General features: G+C 50.6%; 11 protein-coding genes across 11 annotated transcripts; 2 read left to right on the forward strand and 9 right to left on the reverse strand.

Moving 5' to 3' along the window:
• Positions 1-1,696: 1,696 nt before the first annotated feature.
• K452DRAFT_322389 (uncharacterized protein) lies at positions 1,697-5,988 on the reverse strand. Its single transcript, XM_033544499.1, has 9 exons — positions 5,924-5,988; positions 5,691-5,876; positions 5,510-5,593; positions 4,798-5,462; positions 4,580-4,750; positions 4,246-4,531; positions 4,132-4,191; positions 3,501-4,081; positions 1,697-3,447 (listed from the first exon to the last, which is right to left on the reverse strand). Exons 1-9 carry the CDS (start codon positions 5,958-5,960, stop codon positions 1,702-1,704), a joined length of 3,816 nt encoding a protein of 1,271 aa, XP_033392222.1. The 5' UTR covers positions 5,961-5,988; the 3' UTR covers positions 1,697-1,701.
• Positions 5,989-6,324: 336 nt separating this feature from the next.
• Positions 6,325-7,950, reverse strand: K452DRAFT_237392 (uncharacterized protein; the record flags this gene model as incomplete). The annotated part of the gene is made up of 3 exons (XM_033537585.1): positions 6,325-6,913; positions 6,966-7,138; positions 7,189-7,950. 3 exons carry the CDS (start codon positions 7,948-7,950, stop codon positions 6,325-6,327), a joined length of 1,524 nt encoding a protein of 507 aa, XP_033392223.1.
• A 713-nt stretch (positions 7,951-8,663) lies between these two features.
• K452DRAFT_292355 (uncharacterized protein) lies at positions 8,664-10,209 on the reverse strand. Its single transcript, XM_033541363.1, has one exon. It carries the CDS (start codon positions 10,072-10,074, stop codon positions 8,737-8,739), a length of 1,338 nt encoding a protein of 445 aa, XP_033392224.1. The 5' UTR covers positions 10,075-10,209; the 3' UTR covers positions 8,664-8,736.
• A 395-nt stretch (positions 10,210-10,604) lies between these two features.
• On the forward strand, positions 10,605-12,487 carry K452DRAFT_292356 (uncharacterized protein). The gene has a single exon (XM_033541364.1). It carries the CDS (start codon positions 10,685-10,687, stop codon positions 12,371-12,373), a length of 1,689 nt encoding a protein of 562 aa, XP_033392225.1. The 5' UTR covers positions 10,605-10,684; the 3' UTR covers positions 12,374-12,487.
• A 40-nt stretch (positions 12,488-12,527) lies between these two features.
• Positions 12,528-13,757, reverse strand: K452DRAFT_302714 (uncharacterized protein; the record flags this gene model as incomplete). Its single annotated transcript, XM_033542626.1, has 1 exon — positions 12,528-13,757. One exon carries the CDS (start codon positions 13,755-13,757, stop codon positions 12,528-12,530), a length of 1,230 nt encoding a protein of 409 aa, XP_033392226.1.
• Positions 13,758-14,274: 517 nt separating this feature from the next.
• K452DRAFT_292359 (uncharacterized protein) lies at positions 14,275-14,604 on the forward strand. The gene has a single exon (XM_033541365.1). The coding sequence runs from the start codon at positions 14,359-14,361 to the stop codon at positions 14,530-14,532; it is 174 nt and encodes a 57-aa protein (XP_033392227.1). The 5' UTR covers positions 14,275-14,358; the 3' UTR covers positions 14,533-14,604.
• A 96-nt stretch (positions 14,605-14,700) lies between these two features.
• K452DRAFT_129450 (uncharacterized protein) lies at positions 14,701-15,770 on the reverse strand. The gene is made up of 2 exons (XM_033535275.1): positions 15,151-15,770; positions 14,701-15,096 (listed from the first exon to the last, which is right to left on the reverse strand). The coding sequence occupies exons 1-2, from the start codon at positions 15,663-15,665 to the stop codon at positions 14,814-14,816; spliced, it is 798 nt and encodes a 265-aa protein (XP_033392228.1). The 5' UTR covers positions 15,666-15,770; the 3' UTR covers positions 14,701-14,813.
• An 830-nt stretch (positions 15,771-16,600) lies between these two features.
• Positions 16,601-17,483, reverse strand: K452DRAFT_259010 (uncharacterized protein). Its single transcript, XM_033538482.1, has 3 exons — positions 17,213-17,483; positions 17,048-17,150; positions 16,601-16,992 (listed from the first exon to the last, which is right to left on the reverse strand). Exons 1-3 carry the CDS (start codon positions 17,397-17,399, stop codon positions 16,647-16,649), a joined length of 636 nt encoding a protein of 211 aa, XP_033392229.1. The 5' UTR covers positions 17,400-17,483; the 3' UTR covers positions 16,601-16,646.
• Positions 17,484-17,588: 105 nt separating this feature from the next.
• K452DRAFT_322394 (uncharacterized protein) lies at positions 17,589-19,617 on the reverse strand. Its single transcript, XM_033544500.1, has 3 exons — positions 19,384-19,617; positions 18,333-19,320; positions 17,589-18,230 (listed from the first exon to the last, which is right to left on the reverse strand). The coding sequence occupies exons 1-3, from the start codon at positions 19,574-19,576 to the stop codon at positions 17,834-17,836; spliced, it is 1,578 nt and encodes a 525-aa protein (XP_033392230.1). The 5' UTR covers positions 19,577-19,617; the 3' UTR covers positions 17,589-17,833.
• Positions 19,618-19,841: 224 nt separating this feature from the next.
• On the reverse strand, positions 19,842-20,755 carry K452DRAFT_362501 (uncharacterized protein; the record flags this gene model as incomplete). Its single annotated transcript, XM_033546506.1, has 2 exons — positions 19,842-20,287; positions 20,344-20,755. 2 exons carry the CDS (start codon positions 20,753-20,755, stop codon positions 19,842-19,844), a joined length of 858 nt encoding a protein of 285 aa, XP_033392231.1.
• A 721-nt stretch (positions 20,756-21,476) lies between these two features.
• Positions 21,477-23,307, reverse strand: K452DRAFT_343135 (uncharacterized protein; the record flags this gene model as incomplete). Its single annotated transcript, XM_033545402.1, has 2 exons — positions 22,885-23,307; positions 21,477-22,810 (listed from the first exon to the last, which is right to left on the reverse strand). The coding sequence occupies exons 1-2, from the start codon at positions 22,985-22,987 to the stop codon at positions 21,477-21,479; spliced, it is 1,437 nt and encodes a 478-aa protein (XP_033392232.1). The 5' UTR covers positions 22,988-23,307.
• Positions 23,308-23,806: the final 499 nt, after the last annotated feature.

Raw genomic sequence — 23,806 nt, forward strand, 5'->3', positions numbered from 1 at the left:
TGTACGGCATATGTTGTGGGTCTACTACTGAAACAGAATTCTGGACTTGCTTTTTGGTGTGTTTTCCAGCTAGTAGGATTCGTCGTTATCCATTATCAGCACCGTCTGACCCGGTGACAATAGTTAGTCCGACGGACTATCAAGTTCCTGGATTACCCCAAATCGGGGCAATCTGTACGTCATTGTGCAACGGAGTGCCATCCGAATAAGTCCGGGCCGGAGCCCAGCGTCTCCGGGGCCGCTAGAATGGAGTAAGCGATGGCGTTATTGCATATTGCGTGCAGATAACCATGTGATTGGTGCAAAAGGAACGCCCAAGCTTAGTCGAGCGGGAAAGGCGATCGCACGGCTATCTATAATCTTGCCAGCCTTTCCAGGCGAATGGTGTGGACTTGATAGGGTCCTTTTTGTTTGCCGACCGAGCTAATCATTCTCGGCTGGCTGCAGGGTTTCGGTTCTGTTTGCTGTTCTCGGGTAGGTTGTCAGCTTACTACATATGCGAACACAGCCTCCGGTGCGACGACCAGGATCTTAGCGACAGATGTGCGTAAGACGGCTAGGGCCACCCGCGTGGGATTGATCCTCTTGTTGGCGCCCCACATCAATTACGTGCTGCAAGGCCGCGATGGACTGGTTGCGTCTCAATGGTCCCGTTATGGCGTTCTCATAAGATAGCGGCATCCGCTGGTTACCGGTCAAGCTTCTCGTCATTCTGCAACTCCTTTGTCAATGGACGCCAAACTTTCTTGCACAATCACACCTCGGCGCTTGATAGGGCTGCACAACCTGAACACAAGTCAGCTATCTCAGAAGGGGTCCAGCGGGAGAGGTGCGGTCGCCAGATTGGCCAGAGGTACTTTATCTGACTTTGTAAATTCGCCCATTGAGATACAATCGAGAAAGACCCGAGGTATTTTTCGACCATATCAGACGCCTTCAGTGAGGACTGGTAAGCGACAGCATTAGATTTGAGGTTTCGTCGCAAGCGTATTACAGTCCGATGAAGACCAGAAAGCCTGAGATAGGTCGCTGCCATTCGTCGAGGCTATGGGAGCGATGTTTCTGCAAAGATTATAGTGGGCGGTCGCTCGGCGGGGATGTGTACGAGCTTTGGCCGACAGTGAGCTATACTGTTGACACGAACGCACTCACTGGCTTCGAAAAACGCTAATGTTTAAAGGTACTGTCTTCCTAAGCGCTAGCCTTATTGTATTGATGCTGGATGATCGTGCGGCTCTGCCATTCGTTTCAAAACTAATTCAGCAGGCTGTTCTTGAGATGCATGCGTGCATCCTTTGCCTATTTATCTTCATGAGACTTAAATTATACACTCGGTTATAGCCTACATATATGCCGAATGTCGCCGAATCGGAGCCGCAGTTGACAATAATGAGGCTTACAGCGATCTCGCCGACTCGGTTAAAACAAAGCTCGCCTTGCAGGTACTTCTTTTTGCGGCTTTGGGGTTACAGGTCAAGCAGTGGATGACAGTGACGCCTCAAAAATTCTCCTCTTGACTTACTGCGTAATCAGGACACTATGGTACCTCGAGAAGCACAGATATCTTGGTCTTTGAAGAGAAATGTATGCTTATTCTATTTAAGAAACTGAATTCGGCTTCACGAAGTGATTGATCGATACATTTTACAATCATAGCATGCATTCATGTGCTAGCCATAAAAATGCAGTAAACACAAGTTCCTATAAGGTGTTTGGCAACCCCCACCCTCCGCCTCCAGGAGTGTTTATCTGCATTACTTCGCCAGCCTGCAGGATCAGCGCAGCTTTCCCACCGATATTGATTTTATCCAGGTCTGTGTGGTCTTCGTTCCATTTGAAGACGTAATTCTCCCCTGAACGTCCATCTCCACCACCGCACAAACCATACGGCTTGTAGACTCGTCGGTCGCTGAGGATACTGAACTTCAACTCCCTCCTCGCCTCTATCTCGCGCACACAGCCATCGCCTCCATTAAACCTCCCCCGTCCACCAGAGCCGCGGTTAATAGCGTACTGTCGCACGACCACCGGTGTGCGTTTTTCAATAACTTCTGGGTCGGTGTTCTTGGTATTCGTGGAGTGGCACTGCGTGACATGCTCTCCATGCCAATTTGGGCCTGCCCCGGTACCGCCGCCCAGACTTTCGCCGTAATTCCAACCAGGGGTTATCTTGCCAGTAGCAAGATCCCTGCCGCCCATGCCCCATCCAAAACTGTTGGCGCAGCCCTGGGAAGCAGCAACACGGCCGTAAGCTCTCAAAATAACATCGATGATTCGTTGGCTGGCGAGAGTGCTCCCGCAGATAGCGGCGTTGGAATTTGGCCTGAGGATAGATCCTTTCGGAATTTGTATATCGACCGGGGCAAGGCAGCCCTCGTTCAAAGGAATGTCCAAATCGATTAGGCAGCGAAGTGTGTAGATGACAGAGGAGTGTGTTACAGAGATTGGGCAATTATAATTGCCCCAAATCTGCGTCCCTGTTCCAGTGAAGTCGTACACGGCGTCACCTGTTTCGGGATTGATGGTAATAGTGACTGCGATTGGTGTGCCATCGTCGAACCAGTCCACCGCTCTTAGAGGCTCCGGGTGCTCTCTTGCTACTTCAATAAGAAACTTGCGCACCGCAGCCTCCGCGTTCGTCTGGATACCGCCCATGTATTGATGTACCACGGGTAGGGTAAACTCGTTGCACAGGTTTGATAAGAGTAGCATCCCGCGTTGGTTTGCGGATATCATCGCTTTCAGATCTGAGATGTTGTCTTGTATCCTCCGGGTCGGACTGCAGCCGGGAAAGCTGCCGGCGTGCTCGAATGCCGCACGCACGTCGTTTTCGAGGAACTCTCCTTGGCTCACGATCTTCATCGACTTGACACTTAAGCCTTCTTCCCATAGTTCTTTGGAATCCGGCATCATCGCAGTGATGCCTTTTCCACCAATGTCAGAATGATGCCCACGCGAAGCGACGTAGAATGCAAGCTGTCCGTCTTCGGCAAATACGGGTGTCACCCCTGTAAGATCTGGCAGGTGTGTTCCACCAGCTTCCGGATGATTCGTTAACAGGACATCGCCACGTTCGAGCTTTCCATGCCAGAGTTCATGCTGATACCGGATCGCAAATTGCATGCTGCCAAGGTGAATGGGAATGTGAGGCGCATTGGCTACCAGCTTGCCGTCGGGTGCAAAAATGGCGCAGGAGAAGTCGAGTCGCTCTCTTATACTTGTCGAAATTGACGTACGCTGTAATGTATTCCCCATTTGCTCTGCAATGCCCATGAAGCGGTGAGCAAAGACAGAGAGCTGAATGGGATCGATGTGGTTAGCGGGCAATGGCTGTACCATCTGGTTTGAATCCGATTTCGTGAGGACAACATGGTTCGAGAGGAGATGAGCGCGGAACCCTGGTTCGACAAATATAGTCTGGGTATTGTCTATTATCAAGGCGGGACCCTTTTGAACAAGTCAGTGACTAGTTCGCAGATTCCGTATCTTGCCTTGCTTACCTCAAGGAACCGGCATTCGAGGGTACCTTCAAGCTGGTATATTGGAATATCAACCCAAGAACCGTTAATGAAAGATTTTTGCCGGGCAACGTTTCCTGAAACGGCAATTGATGACTGGCTGTGCTTCAGTTCTGAAAAAGGGGCCTCCTTTGCAGCTGGGATGCCAGAACTGCCTGTTCCTCGGACCGAAACTGCGTCTACAACAACTTGGCGCGACATTTTGAAAGCAAACTCCCTAAGATGCGTAACTTCAAAAGCTTTTGCATAGTCTTCATCTTCTGGCTTGGAAATTGAGATATTCGTGTCCGTCCCAAAGTACCGAAGACTCAAGGATTCGTCAAATGTGATTGAAGCATCAAAGGCGCCTTGTGCCAGAAGCTCACTACGTACTTTGGCCTTCAGTCTATCAACCACTACATTGATGGTGTGAATGATGGCTCTGCTATAGTTGCCGACGAAAGGCTCTGAGAGCTCGTACTGCAAGCGAGCGTGGGCGATACCATAGGCAGAAAGCAGGGATGAGTGTTTATGAATGAGAACCTGCTTTATACCTAAGTTATCCGCAATTGCACAGGCATGCTCTGTTCCCATTAGTATACAGACGACTGAAAACTGGCTAAAATGAACTTACGGCCGCCGGCACCGCCAAAGCTGGCCAGGTTATGTTTGTCGGGAGCAAACCCTCGAGCTTCTGTGTACTGTAAGAGCTAATTCATATTGATGTTTCAGTTATAAGTAGGCTTACCTGTTGCATTTCTAATGGGACGGCTCATGGTTGTGTTGGCGACTTGTATAAAACCCAGCGCGAGTTCCTCGGGTGTATATTGTTTCGACGCCTGCTTGTTCATGCCATTGGTGAGATTCTCAAATATTTTCTTTACAATCTCGGTATCCAAGGGTTGGTCCGCGTTCTCTCCAAAGATTGCCGGGAAAGACGACGGAACGAGCCGACCAAGGAAAAGATTCGCGTCCGTCACAGTTAACGGACCTCCTTTTCTGTAGCACGCTGGACCAGGATGAGCGCCAGCACTCTTCGATATATTAGCAAATGGTTATCTAATAAGGGGGATTTTTTTTACCTCTGGTCCAACAACAAGTAAGCCATTGCGTGTTGACAGAATGGACCCACCCCCAGCGGCAACAGTTACAATATTAAGCATATGAGCACTGACGACTCTGCCTGCAAGTGTTGTTTCATCAAGATAATCGTACCTGCCGTCGTATCTTGAGATATCGGTGCTGGTTCCACCCTGTGCATGTTCAATATAATTTCAAAGATATGCGTGGTCACACTTACCATGTCAAACCCAATCACAGGTGTTCCCTCTTCCTCATCGTAGCAAGTTTGAACAATGCCGACAATTCCGCCTGCAGGGCCGCTAAGAAGTGCCTCATTGCCTCTATACTTTTCTGCCTGCCTCAAACCGCCATCGGAGCACATGAAGTCTACGCGTCGAGGAGGGACTTTGAATCCCGACTGAAAGTCCTGTACGTACGCCTGTATAATAGGATACAGGTAGGCTTCTGAGCATACGGAGGTACTCCTGCGCAGATACTTGATAGTCGGGGCTGTGTCTGCAGAGGTTGTCACGTACTTGAACTGCTCCTCTCTAGCCAAGTCGGCGACGATTCTTTCATGATCCGGAAAGAGATAGGAGTGCATAAAGCATATCGCCAAGGATGAATAGCCTTGCTTCCGTAGAGTATGAAGTTGTTCCCGAGTCCTATTGACGTCCACAGGCTTGATAATACGAATGATCTCGCCGCTAGCCGTGCGGATGAGTGCCGGGTCAGTAAGCTCGGCTGCTTTGTCCGTTGGAAATGGATCGAGATCGTAGTCTTCCACAGTGGCTCTTTCGTCTATCTCAATAACCTCATGGTGCAGAGCTTCTGCTTTTCTGACATCAAGCGCAAAGAGCTTCGGGCGAGTCTGATCACCGATGACACAAACATCACGAAAGCCTTTTTGCTATATTAGTATAGTGTCGAATGGCTGGAATGAGCCTGACCTTTAGTAGTTGCTAAAGCAAATTTCTCGCCTTTTTGTTCCAGCAGGGCGTTGGTAGCAATGGTTGTACCAATACGGCAAGAAGCTGTTGGCAAAACCCGGCTTTGTTGTTAGCAATGTTCTTTAAGATGGATAAGTAGATCGGATAGTTCTTTATAAAGCTAGAAAATTCAATGGCATACCAATGCGAGAAGCATCTAGCAGTTCCCCACGAGTGATTGCACGGGATTCGGCAACCTCCAAGATGCGTCGAATGGCTTCGGTTGGTGCATCGTGGTAGTTCTGAGGATCAACAGAGAGCAGTTTGAAGATTATGTCCTTCTGACCATCGATTCGTGCAATAACGTCGCAAAATGTACCACCGCGATCTAAAAAGTTAGTTTGACTACATTTTAAAGTGGGGTGGCATGAAAACCTATGGCGATATCGATATCGGGCTTGAGGCCTGTCATGCTCAGCAATGTTAGCACTTTAATTCCTATAAAATCCGGCAGACGTGGTTTTTGGGTAAAGCCTTTTGTCGGAATGTACCCTCAGAAATGGGTGGCCTAGTGGTTGAATTAGATGACGTGATTGCGGTTGATTCCCGAAGGGGAAGGTGGTTAAAGAACTGCCCCGCATTCGTAAAGACACGTGTCGTTCCCACTATGCCTACCTATCTTATCATATTACCTAAAATTACGTATGAAGCATAACTCCTTCTTGCAAATCCGACCCTAGCTGTAGTTGTTGTTGATATATAAGTATCAAACTACGTTTCAGACTTCCGCAGACCATTTAAAGCAACTGTTACAATCCGTACCTGAGCTTGACTACTTAAGACCCCGCCTCTTCGTCGGCTTCAGCAACTTTACCAGCCTTCTCAGCGTATCTCTGCACCAGATCAATTCCAAATCCACACATTAGTGTCAGAAGAATAACAAAGACCAAGCCACTACTCCAGGAGTGGGATTCTTTGAATTGTGGCGCCTTCGAGCTCGGAAAAAGGTATTGCTGATACGGCGTGACAATGCCGTCGCCAAAACTTCTCATAAAACCAATAACAAAAGCCCGGAGTTGCTGGTCATTGCCGCAGACGCTGTTGGCCCAGCCGGCCAGTAGTGGCGAGAAACTACCATAGCATCCGGAGAGGATGAAAGCTGCCATCTTTAGACCAGTGGGTACATCCCAGATGACGAAGACGATATAGCAAAATGCCAACAATGTGCCGAGGAAAATTGCAACAGGTCCGGGGCGGCCCAGTTTGTCGGTTACGAAGCCAGTCAATATCATGAAGACAACATTGACAGCACCCATTGATGTAGGGATGTTATTAATCTTTGTGACCGGATAGTTTTCTGCCTTCAGCCATGCTTGAAAGAATTGCATGATATAAGACCCTGCAGTGAGAGACCAGAAGAGCCAACTAGAAGGATGATATCAGCATACGCTTACTATATTGGGTTTCTCGTACCTACGCCATGGAGAATGTGTATAATTGCCATGATGTGAAGATCCTGCGGAAAACGGTTAAGTCGAATTTGCCTGTGGGGGCCCTTCCATCTTGCTCAATCCTTTGCATCGCTTTTTTCCTCTCCCATTCGGTCAGGTAAAATGCCTGGGTCGTGTGAGGGGTGTCAGGGAAGAATATCTACTGTTCTCAGTGATCAGTTCTTAAGTAGGTAAGGAAAAATTACTCACAAGTCCGTAGATGACTACAGGAATGCTCAGTATGAAATCAAATATAAACAGCCACCGCCATGCAGAAAGCCCACCCTTTCCTTGCATGCCTTTGAATAGGGCAGACTGCAAATATCCCGAAAACATCTGGCCGAGGGCGCCGGACATGACAAACAAAGAACTACGGCGAGCGAGTTCCGACTTTTTGTACCACGATCCTAGTACCCATAGGATGCCTGGCCAAGCAGCGGATTCAAAGAGCCCGCAACAGAACCTCAACGCGTAAAACTGCTGTGCTGTGTTGCATTTGTACAAAAACAGGACAAAGAGGGACCATGTAAGGAGGCAGCCTGTCAACCAGTAGCGCGGCCGCACGACAGAAATGATGAGATTGGCCCATGGTCCGCCGATAATCTGGCCGACGTTGAAAAAGGTGTTCATCCAACTCAGTTCGTTTCCAGGACCAAATCCAAGCTCTTCTTTCATCCCAGAGACATAAGCATTTGAGACATTGTTGCCATCAAGCTGCTTAATAAAGAAGCAAAGACAGCCGTAGCTTAGCAAGAACCAGTCCATTTTGAATATAAGCTTCTTCTCCGCTTTTGAAGTGCCAGGATCGTGCCAATGGAACCAGCCGGCCTCTTGAGATTGGTCTTTGACATGAGCTGTATCTTGATTGGACCGAGTAGGCGTCAAAACGGACGAGTGAGTTTGGACCTTATCGCTCTTTGGATCGGTTAAATAATAGTTCCTGCCGGAATGGTGCTGAGAAGATAACGTCATTTCGAAATATCAGAAGTAGACATCCACTTGAACGGAAAAAGATGGCGGAATGGCTCTTGATGCCACCAATAATAGCCTGAAAATCTATAAATTGTTCCTAGTGTAAATAGTAGTTCAAGAGAAACAAGGGCAAGGCCAAGCACGTAAGCAAGCCCCACTGGAGGCGTGCTCGCCGCCATGCCTTATTAGGTGATCCTTATCGGAGAAATCGTTGATCACGGGATTAAGCTGCATGGCGCCATAGTTACACAAGCCGCTCGATCGGAAGTTTTTCTGCAAGCATACAAGCCTAAATTATTTAAGCGTGTGATCCCGCTGGGTGGGGCACTGGAATTTTTGTGCAACACTTCCTGCCGATCGCTCCTAAATAATACGTCGACCCCGCAGCTGTGATTAGCTTCTGTCACCGTCAAGCGAGATCCCCCGTCGAACGAGATAATAGTGTGTGTATAGAGCAGAAACGAAATCTATTTAAGTTATTTGTAGTTATGTATACACCTAGAAATCTTCTTAGAGCTTTAAAACACTGCTAGGTAATTAATGCCGCTCGACGGTGACAGGCGTCAGATTGCAAATATATAGCGTGATTACTCAATGCTTTTTATTCCGTACTACTGTTTGAAAGATGATTATAACAAACCTTTGTTTTTAAAATCCAGCCAGCTATCTATGTCTTGCAGTCTCATCGTCACTTTATAGCAATATTTTCTTTACGAGGTATATTCACAGGATATATACGCTAATCGAGGCACAATCTAAACAGATCAAACGTCGAACCCTCTACCGCTAAGGACCAACCAGATCTGGGAATTCTGTCTCCATCCACGCGCAGCAATTGACAAATGCTCTCAACCATTCCAACTCTCTTTCATCATGCGGCATAGCTTTTATGCCTCGAGCTTGTATACAAAAAGCCCGAGTCTGTATACAAAAAGCAGGTTTACCGTCTCCTCTTTTTTCAAGAGCAGAGAAAGGTGTGTTCTCAGTACGATATACTGCATCTTTTCCAGCCTTACGCAGTTGTTCTCCCGTTTGGCCATGTTGGTAGACAAATGCAAGACCATCGATCGCCTTCTGAAGATCTGGGATGAGCTCAGTGGGATAGGTAAGAGATAGCCGGCCCATTGCGGTGTTTATTTCACCTGAGGATGAGAAGACCTCGGAATCACCGGCCGGAGGGAGAGGATGTGCAATAAGCACGTTGACAAAAAGCTGTAGATGCCGATCATAGGGAACAATGTTAGGGTGATAATTGCTGAAGCGATACCATGGGCGATATGGTACAGGTTGCTTTTTCCAATTGTATCCGAAGACAGCTTGATATCTCTGCCTGAAATTCCGGAAACCGAGGACTCGTTCAGCGTCGCCGTACAAGCGCTCGCGTTCGTGCTGGGGGTTACGGGAGGGAAGCTGTGGGGCAGCCGCTTTCTTCAAGAAGGTTCCATGAGAAGAATAGAGGTCGCCAAGTGCCCGAAGTTCTGCAGCTTTTGCTTTTTTCAGGAGCTGCTGCCCCCGCTCGAAATGGGGGAGCCAGAATTCAATCCGTTGTAGAGGCCATGGTCCGCGAAAGTGCTGGGCGTAGAGGGCCAAGGTTGTCTCGTCACGGGCCCCAGGTATGATGGTATGGTTGAACGAGGCATCAGTGGCCGAAATCTCTTCCCAGGGAATAAACATGCATAATGCTTTCAAGTCTTCGAAGTCCCAATCATAAGTAAAGAGCTGTTGAAACAGTTTCTCTATGAGACACGTTGTACATTCCCAGATTTTGGTAGTTATGCTCCCTGCATGAGCATCTCTTAGCTCCGGTACGCCCGGGCTCGAAGCTAAGAGCCTGGACAAATCGGTATAAACAGGTAATAGCCGGCAAGGGTTGGAGCGTTCGTTGGCGTTCTCAATATACAGATGGTATACTCGAATCCAGATTTTGTATGCATGAGTGGCGTCCGGGAGTTGTGGAGTTAAGATTTTACCCCAAGTCGGACTACCTCGGATTGCGGATACGAGGTAAGGACTACCGACGGCTGAGAGATTGAGAATGGCGGATAGCTTCAAATCGGAGAGAATGGGTTCAATGAGTTCGACTGGTAGCTGGTCTAGCTGAGCAGCTATTCGCTGGAATTTCATAGTGTCCCGAAGGTCTTCTCCTCTGCGGTAAAGCGACAAAAGTAAACGAGTTGAAGGATGTGTTGAGGTGGATGATGTTTTTGTTCCGGCTCTACCACTTGATATATCCTATGATATACTGTGCGCTGCGGAGCTACGGATCATAAATCACGGCGATGAGTCGACGGGCCGTAGACGATTTTATTGGGAAAAGATCTAAGATAATTCCGCAAGGCTGAATTGGCACGACGTGGTCATACGAGGCTGACATACGTCTTCTGCGATTAACTTTTCTTTGAAATGTATATACACTTGGCATGCAGCATGAGTGACATTGATAGGTGCATGTACGCTGTTGTGGTGACTCATGGTTCCACTTATGAGGCGCAGCCAAGCAGGCAACAGCGCTTGGGTTTCTGCCTTATGCGCTTCCAAAAACTAATGAAAATTCATGACTTCATGCTGTTAGGTGTAGCATTATGGTGTTTAAAAGAGACAAGCTCAAACGGAAAGAAGGAATCCTTCTATCTAATATCTAAACGCTTTTCCTCCTCCAACACTTCGCCTGAACTGCCTGCTCAATGCAATGCCTTTCTCACAAATGGCATCACTAAACAATGGCACCAGCCCAATGGCTATCGCAAAACAAATTCGACGCGACGCAAAGCTCTGTGAGAGCGACACAGGACGTCCGAGTTTGCTCGCCTTCCGACTACCCCGAGCATCGTCACGTCAGGCCCTAGCAATAGCGACGCACCTCGTACCTTCCCCAGACATGTCACCAGAGATCAAGAGACTAGTGTACAACAGCTTATTGGAGAGGATCCGAAACCATGAGATTCTCGCTCGTCGTGAACCAATTTGGACCGATGAAGAACTGGGGTGGACAAACAGCTATGAAGATGCAAGAGAACTAATTTTGGATGGATCCGAACTCGAGGCAGCGGCGATGGTGCTTCATCACCTTACCACGTGGTCGGATATCACGCCGGAGAGTACAGTGGCCGACGCCATAAAGGAAATTGAACGGCGTCTCAAGGCTTCCACGAAGGAGCCGTCAAATTCGAAGCCTGACCACTTACATGGCATGCCAGAGCCTAAGACAACTAGCACGCTTAGGGCAGCAATACCCAGAGGCTACACCATACGAAAACGGCTATGCTACATATGCCGATGCAAGTTCACCGTTCCTCATTCGACTTACCTAGCTCTTTGCGAGCCATGCGGAACATTCAACCTGGCAAACTCCAATATCTCTCTACCGAACGCGTTGGACCTTACCGGAAAAACTGCATTAGTCACCGGAGGGAGGGTGAATCTAGGGTACCACACAGCACTGCGCTTGTTGCGATGCGGTGCCAAAGTCATTGTTTCCTCTCGGTATCCACGCGACACGTCAACGCGATACGCATGCGAGGCGGACTCGAGCGCCTGGAAAAACAGACTGAAAATTGTAGGAGCCGATTTTCGCTCTGCGAAAGATGCGTTTCAGCTCGTGGCGCATGTAAAAGCTTTTTTGGAGGGCTGGGGAGAAAGCCGGCTTTATGTCCTGGTCAATAATGCCGCCCAAACTTTGACCGACCCCATTTCCAAGGAACAAAGCGCTATCCAGCGCGAGAACCTGCTGGAAGGGGACACGAGCGCGAGTCCGTTCATGGTTGAACATACATACCAAGCTCGGGTCCGCGGAGGTATAACACTCGCATTGGACAGCAAGACGGAAACGCCACTGCTCAAAGACACTGTCACAAAGCCCTCATCTGGCATTATAGAGGCCCCAGAGAATTCTCTTGGCCACTGCATTCCCAAGTCGTCATGGACGCAGTCTCTGCAAGAAATCCCATACGAAGACGTCATTTCCGCCCACTCAGTTAATACCTTTGTCCCCTTGATCCTGTGCCGAGAACTGATCACTTCGATGGGCTCTACTCAGGGCACACCCTCCGAATCCATCCCGCAAGGCTACATCGTCAATGTCTCTTCGCGGGAGGGCATCTTTGAGGGCAAGCCCGATTACAAATCACCCCACCACGTCCATACCAACATGTCCAAAGCGGCTTTGAACATGATCACCGAGACCGAAGCCGCCTCGGCCTGGCGCAAACGCCGCGTCGCCATGACCACAGTCGACCCTGGATACATGAGCGCAGCCCCGGAATTCGAGGACATGTATGATGGGAAGAGGCCGATTGGGTGGGAAGATGGTGCGGCCAGAGTGCTGTGGCCTGTGGCAGTGGGTGAACGCGAGGGACGGGCGGTTTGGGGTAGGTTCCTTAAGCACTTTGGTGCTGTCGAGGTGGATCCTGGGGCAGGAAGGTAAACAGTGACTCAAAGTTCATTCGACCGCTTTTGCGTTGATCAAAGTAACTTATAGCGTCAATGCGCCTATCCATGTTCATGTACAGTAATTGTATGTTGAAAATTATATTTACTCCTCAATTCTGCTTTTTTTGTTTCCACTCTCTTTTCCTCCTCTATGCCCTGCGATGACCCCGTCCCTTCGCCGCCGCAGCAGCCGCCTGCGCCTTCGCAACCTGCGCTGCCTGTGCCGCCTTAAGAATGTTGGCAATCTCGATCAGCGCATTCTTGGTGCGCTTCTCCTCGGCCTTAAGGGCGGCCTCGATCTCCGCGGGCGTCGGGATGTGAAGGCCGACTGAAATGGAGATGGAGCTGGAGCCGGACTTCGCCGTGCTGGTGGGGCAGGGCGTCGTGGTGGTAGTCTTGGCGGGAGTAGTGGTAGCTGGGCTGGAAATAGTGGAGGTGACGAGGGTGGAGGTGGGACTGTTAGCGCTGGTGGTCGTGCTGGAAGCCGTGCTGGAGCTAATAGCAGTGCTGGAGCTGGCAGTCGCGCTGGTGCTAGCAGCAGTGCTGGAGGCCGCAGAGGTACTGGCATCGGTGGTGATGGTGGCGCTGACAACCGTGCTGAAGCCGGTAGGAGTAGCATCGCTGGTAGCGGCAGTTGTGGTGAGCGGCATATCCGGAACATCGTCATTGCTTCCAGACACTACAGCAGTGGGCTGGGGAGACGGCTCGGGCGTAGGAACGGGAGAAGCTTCCGGCGTAGGAACAGGAGAAACTTCTGGTGTAGGGACGGGAGTAGCTTCCCGGGTAGGGACAGGAGTAGCTTCCCGCGTAGGGACGGGAGAAATTTCCGGAGTAGGAACGGGAGAAATTTCTGGGGTTGAGGGCGCTGTGACCATGGGAGGCGTGGACGTCGGGTCGGCTTCAACTTCAACGTCCGTAGCAGTGGGGGTAGGAGTAGCATCGCTAGCCGCAGTGGCAGTAATGGTAGGGGTACTGTCGAGCGGCATGTCTGGGACATCTCCGTCATCATCGCCTCCAGCCACCGAAATGACCGGCGAAACTTCTGGCGTAGGAAGGGGAGTAACTTCCGGCGTGGGGACAGGAGAAACCTCTGGCGTAGGACCGGGAGTAACTTCTGGTGTAGGAACGGGAGTGGCCTCTCGCGTAGGAACGGGAGAAATTTCTGGGGTAGGGGCCGGCTCTTCGTCGTCGTTGGTGGCGACGTCGGCGACACCGGCAGACTCGTCGCGCACGACAAGGTGACCAACGGCGGCAGAGCCATGAGGATATCTGACGGCTGCGAGGGCCGAGCTATCGGTGGTGCTGCCGGGTGTGACGGGAGCGGCAGCAGCACCAGCGTAGAGGCCGAGAGCGGCGGCGGCGAGGACGGTGGACTTCATGGTGATGAGAAGTTGGGGTATCAAATTAGAAGAAGAAGAAGAAGAAGAAGAAATTAGACAGTAGGAGTAGGAAGCGGCGATGGATCGAGCAACGGCTGCCGGACAAGAGCAGGCGTTGCGACGCCGTTATATACTTCGCCCACCGCTCAGAAGGAGACCATGCCCAGCGAAGAAGATTGTGGCGCGTGGCGCCGTTAGTAGAGAGCTGAGAAGAGTTGAGTTGAGAGTACCAAGCAATGAATCAAACTCAACTCATTCGCCGAAAGGGGCGTAGCAGCGGAGCGGCACGCGGCATCGTGTGGTGTTGCGGCTCTGTGCCAAAGGTTGTTTGGTTGAAGGTGCGCGAAAGGATCCGGGGTGGAAATGAGGGGCGGGCTTGGCATCGGCGGGGAGTCCGGCCGGACCGGCCCAGATCGTTCCATCTTCTTTTCACAGGCACCTCCACCTCCAACTGAATTGTCTCCCCTCCCGCCGCCATCAAGTCCAACAGCCTCGGTCGACGCGGTGGGCCTGAACGAGAATCGCATTAGCCTTGTCTGTCTAGCTAGCATCACCGCACCGCAGCACCTCTCCTCCGTCAACTCCGCTCACCGGGTCCGCAATGGTTTCACCGCCAACCCACCCTAGGAGTAGGTACTCATACCCAACGGCTGTTGGCACCCGCGGGGCCAACGCCGTCTCCGCGCCCTCGCCCGCCGGACCGCCCCGAAACGAATCCGCTGGCCCGTCGCTCCGCAATCCGTCCTTTGCGTCCCCACAAATCGTGCCGAGGTGAAAGATGGATGCCAAACATTCAGGACATATCGGGGTTTGAATGGAAATACAAACATTTGAGGCTGGTCAAATCACAGTTTAGTCTGAATAAGTCGTCAAAATAGGGGAGAAGTTACGCTACGAGTACTTTGATTGGCACTTGCACGAGCCGTACTCTGCCTGAGAAAGAGTCGATTGTGCTAGCAATCTACGGACATGCCAGAGGAAAGATCGGAGGTACTGCCAGTCACGCTGGCCGACCAAGTCAATCACCTCTGCCCTCTGCGGAGATACCAAAATCCCTTACACGGGCGTAACAACAGGAACAGTGATCTTGGAGATCTTCCAAGTCTTGCCGCCGTCTTCAGTGGTAGGGTCAGTGCTCTCAGCTCCGTTGTTCTTCATGATGGTGCTGCCAAAGTTCTCGTCGGCAGCCGACAGGCCGATGGTGATGTTGGTCCAGGTCTGCTCGTCGGTCAGGTAGGTGCAGTCGACGCATTCGACGGCCGTGTTGATCATGGTCACTTGCGGTGACTCCTTCTGGTAGGTGGCGAGGACGTCGCCGGTCTTCGCGTTGGTGGCGGTCCTGTTTAAACGTTAGTGACGCCGCTTTCGCTTTATTGGCAACGGAGACACTTACTGGACCCAGAGACGGCTCGACGAGTCGGTCATGGTGTAGTTGAAAGTAACGCCCTGCGAAGGGTTGGGGTCCAGGGTACGGAGATCACCAACGTATTGGTTGTAGTTGCCAACCTCGTCGCTCCATCCGTAAACCTCGGCGGAGATGCACCTGCGGCCGTTAGTCTTCATCAACGCAATCCGATCATGCAATACGCACCATTGGCTGTCGGCGTCCGAGCCAGTTCCACACTCGCTCTGCCCGTGGATGTAAGAGCCAACAATGCCCTGGATAAGGTCGCCGGTCTGGGTAGCGTTGTTGATGCCAATCCAGCAATAAAGACCACCATTCTGCTCAGCGGGCATCTCGCCGGGGTAGATGGTGGCCAAGACGCTGACGATTTCAGCGTCGCCGACCGAGGGCCCCAGCTCAACGATGGGACCCCAGGTAGTGCCGTCGCGCTTGGTCAAGCTCATCGGCTGGGCGCTGGCCACGGCCAAGAGCGGCGCGACCGCTGCAATCTTCTTGTACTGCATAATGATAGAAAAGAGTGTATACGATTGAGTGAAACGAGTGTGGTACCAGCCAAGAATTGAATTTAAGATTGATGCAGTTACTAGACTTCCAGGACTAACTGGGCCTTTATATAGCGCACTGCGCAGCTCTGTGCTAAAGGATCCTCGAATGGGAACGAAATCAAGTAACTGAAACATCTCGGACGTTTAGCATAAGAAACAACAAGGGTGTAAGGGCATCATGTCACCGTCGCCAATGGCGGAGAAACTCTCAACCATGCGGGGTTTTATTAGGTAACATCTCGAGAGGGTCATTAAAGCATTACGTGGGCACCTAATTAAAGATCACGGTAACCCGTCCCGTGGAATTATAGAGCTCGGTAACCCGTCCCGTGGAGCAGATTCCGGGCCTTCGGCACGGTTTCGATGTTCGGGAGATCTTCTCAAACAGGCTCAGACACTTCTGAGGCGCCGGCAGTTGAAGAGACCGGTTGATCGGATGATCTCGGGCGGCGCTTACGGATTACGCGAAGGGGGTCAATGTTCTTTAAGTATGGCCTTGTTATCACCTCGCCAGTCGATCGAAGATCTCAAAGTCCACCTACATCTCCTGCAACACGCGAGCATTTTTTCCTTTCCTATCAAAAAATTGTTTTCAACTCCCTGTCAATTTCTTTTTCTTATTTGTACGGGATTCACAGAGTAAAGATTTTCTTTGAGCTGATGCCACTGCGGCTCCCACACAAACGACACAAAAAGTAAACGTTAAGCTTTCAAAAAGCGCTTTACAATGCCTTATACGGGGAGACGACATTCCTGCAAACTGCACAATGCCGAAGCGTTGGAGCGTATTTGCTAGGAGAATGATGTAGAGCTCACTTTCACCTGCGAAGAACAAGCGGGCAAAAAACGGAAAGTTGAAAAGGAAGTATTGTTTCTTCATTAACTAATATGGTCGAAAGTAAAACAAACACCGGCTAGTGCAGAACCCGCTGCACCATCTTAAGCCAGGGTGTCCTTGTTGATCGTGATCTTGGCGTTCTTCCAGGTCTTGCCGCCATCGCTGGTGGTGAAGCCGTCGCTGGTGGCGCCAGTGAGGGACAGGGTGTCGCCGAAGTTGGGGTCGGCCTCGGACAGCTCGACGACGATGTCGGTGTACGAGTACGCGTCCAGCGAACCGCAGTTCTGGAGGTAGCACTCGTTGGAGCCGTAGAAGACGCCGGGCTTCATGCCCTCGCTGTCCGTCTGCTGCTGGTAGACCTCGCCGTCAACGTAGACGGTCTGCGTGACGGAGCCGTCGACAACAATCTCAAAGTCGACGGACGCGCCGGGGTCGAGGGGCTTGTAGCTATCGTAAGGTTGGTCTCAGTTGCGGTCTTTCTTGGAGAAATTGCAAGACTTACCCAGCAGGCAGCTGGCCCTGGGGAGTGTAGGTGCTGGTGGTGATGCACCACTGCTTCTCAGTGGCATCGCAGCCAGTGTCCTTCTGCGAGGGCGCCCAGTTGACTAACAATGCATGTAAGCAAATGATATTTTGAGGGTTGGACAAACAGCCGGGAATAACTTACGAAGGGGCTGGACGAAGTTCTCGTTCAGGACATCTCCACCGTTCGGGGAGTTCTGGATACCGATCCAGAAGGCGAGCTCCTCGTTACCGCCGCTGGTCGCCGCGCCGGTGGGCGTCTTGGGAGCCACCAGCGAGTACGTCGCCTTGGTGATGTAGACACCGTCGGCCGTCGGGCCGCTGTAGAACATGTTTCCATACTCGTACTGGCCGTTCCACGTGTGGGAATCTTGCGCCGCAGCGCCGCCAGCCAGGGCGGAGAGAAGGACAGCGGAGGTGGTCGTGGCGCGCATTTTGCTAAATTATTTTGGCGAGAGCGGGGTGTTGGATTGGGTACTGGCGCTGGCTTCTAGCATCATATATATAAGGATAGTATGTTAGGGGCCTAGTAAATAGGTGGAAGGCGCCTGCTCCACAGTGCTGCCGTTCTCCTGTTTCATGTTTACACTGCCAATGTTTCAATCTCAGCGTCGATTAATCTCCGTCGGAGAAATCGCCCGGAGTAACCGCCTGTTTCATGCATGCACGGATCTTGTGGTCTTGAACATTGCCGTACCTATAAATTATAGAAAAGGCATTCGCATGATGCATATAGAAATGAGACCGCCAAAAGTTAACATGCTAGCTACCATGCGACGTTCTCCAACGTCTTAGCATCACTCTCATCGAACGGAAAGTCTTTCTCAACCGCCTGAATCAGCTCCTCGTGGGCCGCCGACCGCGGCTTAATTACCGCACGATATGGAGCGGGGTGACTGAGCGCCCCCGGCTCAAACTTGACCTGGGGCTCTACAACCTTGCCGTTTTCTACCGGCTTGGAAATGTTGAAGACCGCGAGGGACTGCGCAATGGTGATAAAGAGCGCGTTGTCGGCGACGTATCGGCCGGGGCAGATGCGCCTCCCATATCCGAAAATCCAGTTCCGTGGGTCGGGCTCGGCCGTGTGCGTGGCTGTCGTGAGGTGTCGTTCTGGGCGGAATTCCATGGGATCAGGGTAGACGGCGGGGTCATGGGTGAACCACCTATGCAGCGGGAATAATTGTTAACTGCTATTCGTTCATGCGAGCGAATTTGCCTGTACGGCACGGGACGAAGTAAAATGGGACAAAGAAAATCAACCGTACCAGGTATTTGGCAGCAAAGCGGCGCCCTTGGGGATTCGGTAGCCTCGGCAGACGTCCTCTTGCGTGCTCGAGTGAGGTATACCCATCGGTACAACAGGGTGCCACCGGTGAGTTTCTTTCATAATGGCTTCGATGTAGGGGAGGTTGGCACAATCGGCGCTGACAGGGAGCCGGCTGCTTCCGACAACGCGGTCCAGTTCTTCCTGGGCCTTCTTTTGGACGTCGGGATACAAGGTCATGGCCAGGAAGAAAGTCATGAGGGATGAGACGGTAGTGTCGGCGCCGCCTAGATACATGGCTAACGCGGTCCATTTGTGGAAGAATTCCATACCAGCATCGCCGCCAATGCTCTCGATGGCCTGGGAGAGGAACGACGTCTTATGCTTCTTCTCATTCATCCGTTGCTTGACAAACTGGTAGGGTTGGTCGACAGTCTGCTTTAGATGGAGCGTCATGCGACGAGCTACTTTCTTGAACCCGGCTCCTGGGAATGATTCGGGGAGGTAGCGCAGGAAAGGAAAGATGTCGACTGCCCACTTTCCTGGGACGATTGCTTCGGCGAAATCTTCCATTGCCTTACCTGCCAGGTCGACGAACGGGTCCCTATCATGTGGCTCGGTCGTGTAGCCATACACGATTTTGAGGATGACACTGCCAGCTTCCTTCCTAATATGGTCAAATAGCTGGTCCGGCGACTCATAAAGGTTTACAAGGAAGTGTGCTGCTTCAACCTCTTGAACGCGATCAAACATGGATAGGGAAACGTTGGTGCTGACGATCTTAGTAATATTTTTGCGGTGCGTCTTCCACTCGTCATTGTATGGAATCATTGCTGTTCCGTGCTTCCATCCCACCATTTCTTGGCTGAAGACTTGGACGGGGCGAGAGGAATGGATAGCCGAACGGTCGCGCATCAGCTCAAGGGCGATGCTCGAATCATTGATAATAATAAAAGTTTGGCCGAGAACAGTCACGGAGCTGATCGGGCCTGAAGCTTGAAGTTTAGCAAATAACAATTAAGCTGATGTTTGTTACAATGGATCTAACGCACCATAGAGGTCTTTGTGCTTTAGCCAGTGATGGCACTCAAGGATACCGGGTTTAGGCATGTCGTTGATATTTCCAACGAGGGGAAGGCCTTTCGGACCCGGAGGAAGAGGCCTGCCATTGCCCTTGGATCGTAGACGATTTATCACGTACAGGGCTAGGAGGCCCAGAAAGATGGTAGGCAATAGAAAAGCCATTGTAGAAAATGAAGAAATGAAGAAATGAAGTGGTCCAAAGGATTTCCCGTCAGCAGCGAGAGGGGCAGCACTTAAAAAAAACTTAAAAAAGTTATACCTTGCATACTATCCTTGCAGACGGTATAGGCTAATGATGACAAACACGAACGATAAGCCTCCGACTGGCTGATGTGGATCAGCACGCGCCGATCGGCCCCATGATAGGCGAAAGTGCCGAAGCGGAGCTGTGTCTGTGCCATCGTTGTACTCCGCAGCGCGCTACGGATTACTCTAGCTCAACACGCTTGATTTGCTCCAAAGCATCCCCGATCATACTTCGCGTTCTTTCATCCGTACAACTCGATCGCCACTCGCTCAGCTTCTGCTTCCAGTCTGCCCATCGCTCGAGGTCGTAAGCAGGCTGCTCTTTGTCGCTCGGATGATTGTCTCTAAAGAGTTGCCCCTCCCGGACTTTGGCCCACACTTTCTTCCCAGCATAGATGAACCACAAACAAGCCGTCCGAACGGCATGGTCATTGTTTATAGTTGGGAAATTCCATGGCCCGAGACCCTCTACAATACCGGAAATTGCCCACATATTGGATGAGTCGTTTTCTGGGTCATTGGAAATCCCAGTGAGCTGCGCAACAAAAGTCGATAGGCGTTCCCAGCGATCTTCCTCTTCGGGCAAGTTGAAGTTCTCTTCAGGCTCAGTTGGGTAACGCGTAGGGCCTGTATTTTGTTAGCGAATCTGTCCGTACGAAGAAGCGAAGGAAATAAACGCTTACGATATGCCTGCATCTCATCACATAATGTGACACCACAGAGGGGAAGGTCATTCCAAATACGTTCCTCGCCGTGCCTTAAAGGCTCACCAGTGACACTGTCCGGGTCCGGAATTGTAGTATTCTGAAGTTCTATCCAGACGGCAATGAGCTTTCGCTGTTGGTCTGGTGTTGTGCGTTGGGCAAGCTCAACGAAGGCATTGGCCACAGGCCAGAAAAACCCAAACGATCCAAATGACTTGGGGTCTTTTAAATAGTCATACGTCATGCTTAAGATTTGCTGTACCGTGTCGGAGGGATTGGCGTCTGGCTGTTTTATAAGTGCATCCAACACTTTGAACTCTTGGGACGGTTCTATTTCTTCGGCGACGAACTTTGCGTATTCGATACGATGACCGTTTCTGGAGTAGCCCATGGTGTAGTGGATAACAGTGCAGTGGATGTCAGTTGGAGGCAGTGGAGGAGGAGTGAGGCTAGCTATATGTAGATGCGACCTATGACGTCAATCTCTACTTCCGAACAACTCGATCGTCAGGAGCCGTCTCCAACAGCGCAGGCGAAGCTGGCGGTTAGCACACGCGCATTGTGCGTTGAATGGGTTGAGGGCGCGGAGTTGCAGGCAGCAGCTGCGCCGTCTCCACCCAACGTCGCACAGCCCCATGCAGGCAGCAGCGAAGCCACATCAACATCAGCACAACACAACACATAACACAACACATAACGCAAACAAGTCCCACTCCTTCGCGTTAATGGCGCTTAGAAGCGCGCTTGATGTGGGGCATGCGCGGACCAATCAGCAAAAATCTCTCCGCGTCAAATCCGCCGCTGCTATAGCCCCTAAGGGTAAGTTGGCAAGTCCTGCTCAAACGTCAAAGATTATACACGGTGACTTTGCCGCCAACTTCTTACTTACTGAGAATCCGCTCCTTTCGCACGGTCTATAGTCTGGAATTGTGCAGATAACAAAGCCAACATGCTAACTCTCAATCTCCATGGGGGCGTTCAGCCTGGGTCCTTGGGAATTTCGAAGCATACTGTAAGATATAAATAACGTAAGATGATTTCTTCGAGATGTTTAAGACAGTCACGTAAGTTGTTTAAGTTAACGGGTCATCTTGTATTATTCGAGTTGGTAGCTACATCTCAATTTCTATAGAGTACCTTCTCGGCTTTGTCGGGCGTAAATACTCGACCTTTTTTGCCAAATGAGGCATAGGTCTTCCACTTGGATTGTTCGCAACTCTAGGAGCTAGAGTGTACTCAAGCCCGCTCATCTTATAGCCTCGGGCCACCTTGATTTCTTCTAGCACTTCGACGATATGGTTGAAGCCGCGCTTCTTTGCCTCTTGTATCGCATTTGGACATTTGCTGGAGAGTATGTATTCGTTCGAGGAGGGGGAGTAGTGTACTCGAGCGGGGACCATGCTGGCATCCTCGTTCAACAGCATTCGAACGAGTGTTAAGTTACCCGACCTGGCCGCATGCTGTAGGCATGTGCGGTTATCTCCTCCCGCCGCATCTGGGTCCGCACCAGCTTGCAGCAAGACCCGTGCAGTGGAATGTGCTCCTCCAGAACAGCTCTCGACTAGAGCCATATCCAGAGCGTAGTCACTCCAGAGTGGCTCAGCATCGACACTTTTCTCGTTCCATTGAGCGAGCAGAAATGACAGAACACTGACATTATTTGCTCGCGAGGCTAAAACCATAGCTTCCCTCATTTCCCACGTTGCGGCTTCATAGCCATACTCGGGATCTAGAAGCAGACTGAGGGCGTCCTTTTTGCCCTCCAAGGCTGATGCGGTGGCTGCAACAAAGGGGCTAGGAACAGGTCGTCTAGAATGGTTTGGTTGTCCGTCGTTTTCGAAACAACGGGCAACACCATGTTGCTTCCCACTCTTCAAGAGGTACCTCATAATTTCTGTGTGTCCTTGTATAGTGGCCGCCCAGAGCGGTATTCCGAAACGGGTGTGAAGATCGAGTCGCAGGCTTGTATCGCCATATTTACTGCTAATGATCTTGCAGAAATCGCCGAAGAGTGCTGTATCGCCAACATATGCGGCGAGTGTTAAGCACTCGGCTTCGAGGCAGTCATGCTCTTTAATCTCGAAGTTTTGCTCAAACTCGAGATCCCAACAAGGGAAAGTTTCCCTGCTGCTGCCGTCAAGATGCACGAGTATAGCACCAGCGCCGAGGGCTACAAGACAAGCACATGCAGCCTGCGTGAAACGCTCTTCGCTGTTTTCTTCTTTTTCTCCACTGGTATGGATAGCCATTATAGCGCTGGTAGTGGTTCGCACGAAGAGCGCGATGCGGCAGCCATGGTTGTTTTTCCCGAACAGCTGGGTGTACAATGCGTGTGATAATAAAGGCCAAGTCCACATTGAGCTCGCTGCCAGGAATCGCGCGTCTCTAAAGGTCAGAATACAGCGAGTACTAAACAATGCTTCCTGAATCTCGTAGCCGAAAGTCTCTGCCATTCACATCAGTGTCTAGAAAACTCCCAGTGGCGTTTTGTTGTGCTCAAAAGAATCAAGAAACACATACTGCAGACTAGGCGCAAGTGCAAAGAACCGGAGACTCCGGATAGGATAACGACAGACTCAATAATCTCCCTGAAGAGCTCCTTTGGTAGGTCGAGAATTTGCATTTTCTCATAAGAAAAATACGGATTTTGCAATATTCCCGAGTAAATGGCAGGACAGATAGAATTTTTATAAAACGTCGATAGAATCGTAAGGTGGAAAACATAAGTGGGTAGCTAAAAGTATTAGACTTAAGCTAGCTTCCTAAGAATAGCATAAGCAGTGCATCGGGGCTAAAATTATTTGTGGGTGGCGGAGCAAGGTCGTTGTGGATGTGGGGGCGGATGTCTTTTTTTTTTTTTTTTATATTTAGGTGGCACGGTTAGTGCTGCGCCACATGGACACACATCTTGAACGTTTATCTTATAATGGAACGTAGTAACATTTCGGAACGCTAACTAGGGCTTCTTAAAATATGTAATTTACTATCTAAAAACATAGACTGCTCCTTTTCGCATTTCCTGCGGACTTTAATTTGGACTTTAATTCTCAACCGAGGCATATTAGTTGTATGTTGGTACATCAATTTAGGGTGGGAAGATTAGGGCCCACTACAATAACCTATAAGGGGCGGTGTTGGAATTTGGCAATGTGGCACGGCGGATGCTGCCTGCAACAAGTGATTGCGGTGACATATTGCTACATACGGATTATAGCAGTATCCCATGCTTGGAGCAAGAAATACTAACTATACTTTCGGATCTGCTCGACATAATATATTGTTTCATAATATATTGTTTCATGCTGCTACTAAGCGGCGGCATTATCTACTATAGTTCCATGGGAATAAGAGGCGAAATTGAAATGCAACATCTACTATAAAACCTAGGAAAGGGCGAAGTTTCTGTATTCCTCCGAGAAAGTACATACATGGGGCGAAATTA

This window comes from Aplosporella prunicola (assembly GCF_010093885.1).
Source record: "Aplosporella prunicola CBS 121167 unplaced genomic scaffold K452scaffold_46, whole genome shotgun sequence".
In the NCBI taxonomy this organism is placed as follows: Eukaryota; Fungi; Ascomycota; class Dothideomycetes; order Botryosphaeriales; family Aplosporellaceae; genus Aplosporella; species Aplosporella prunicola.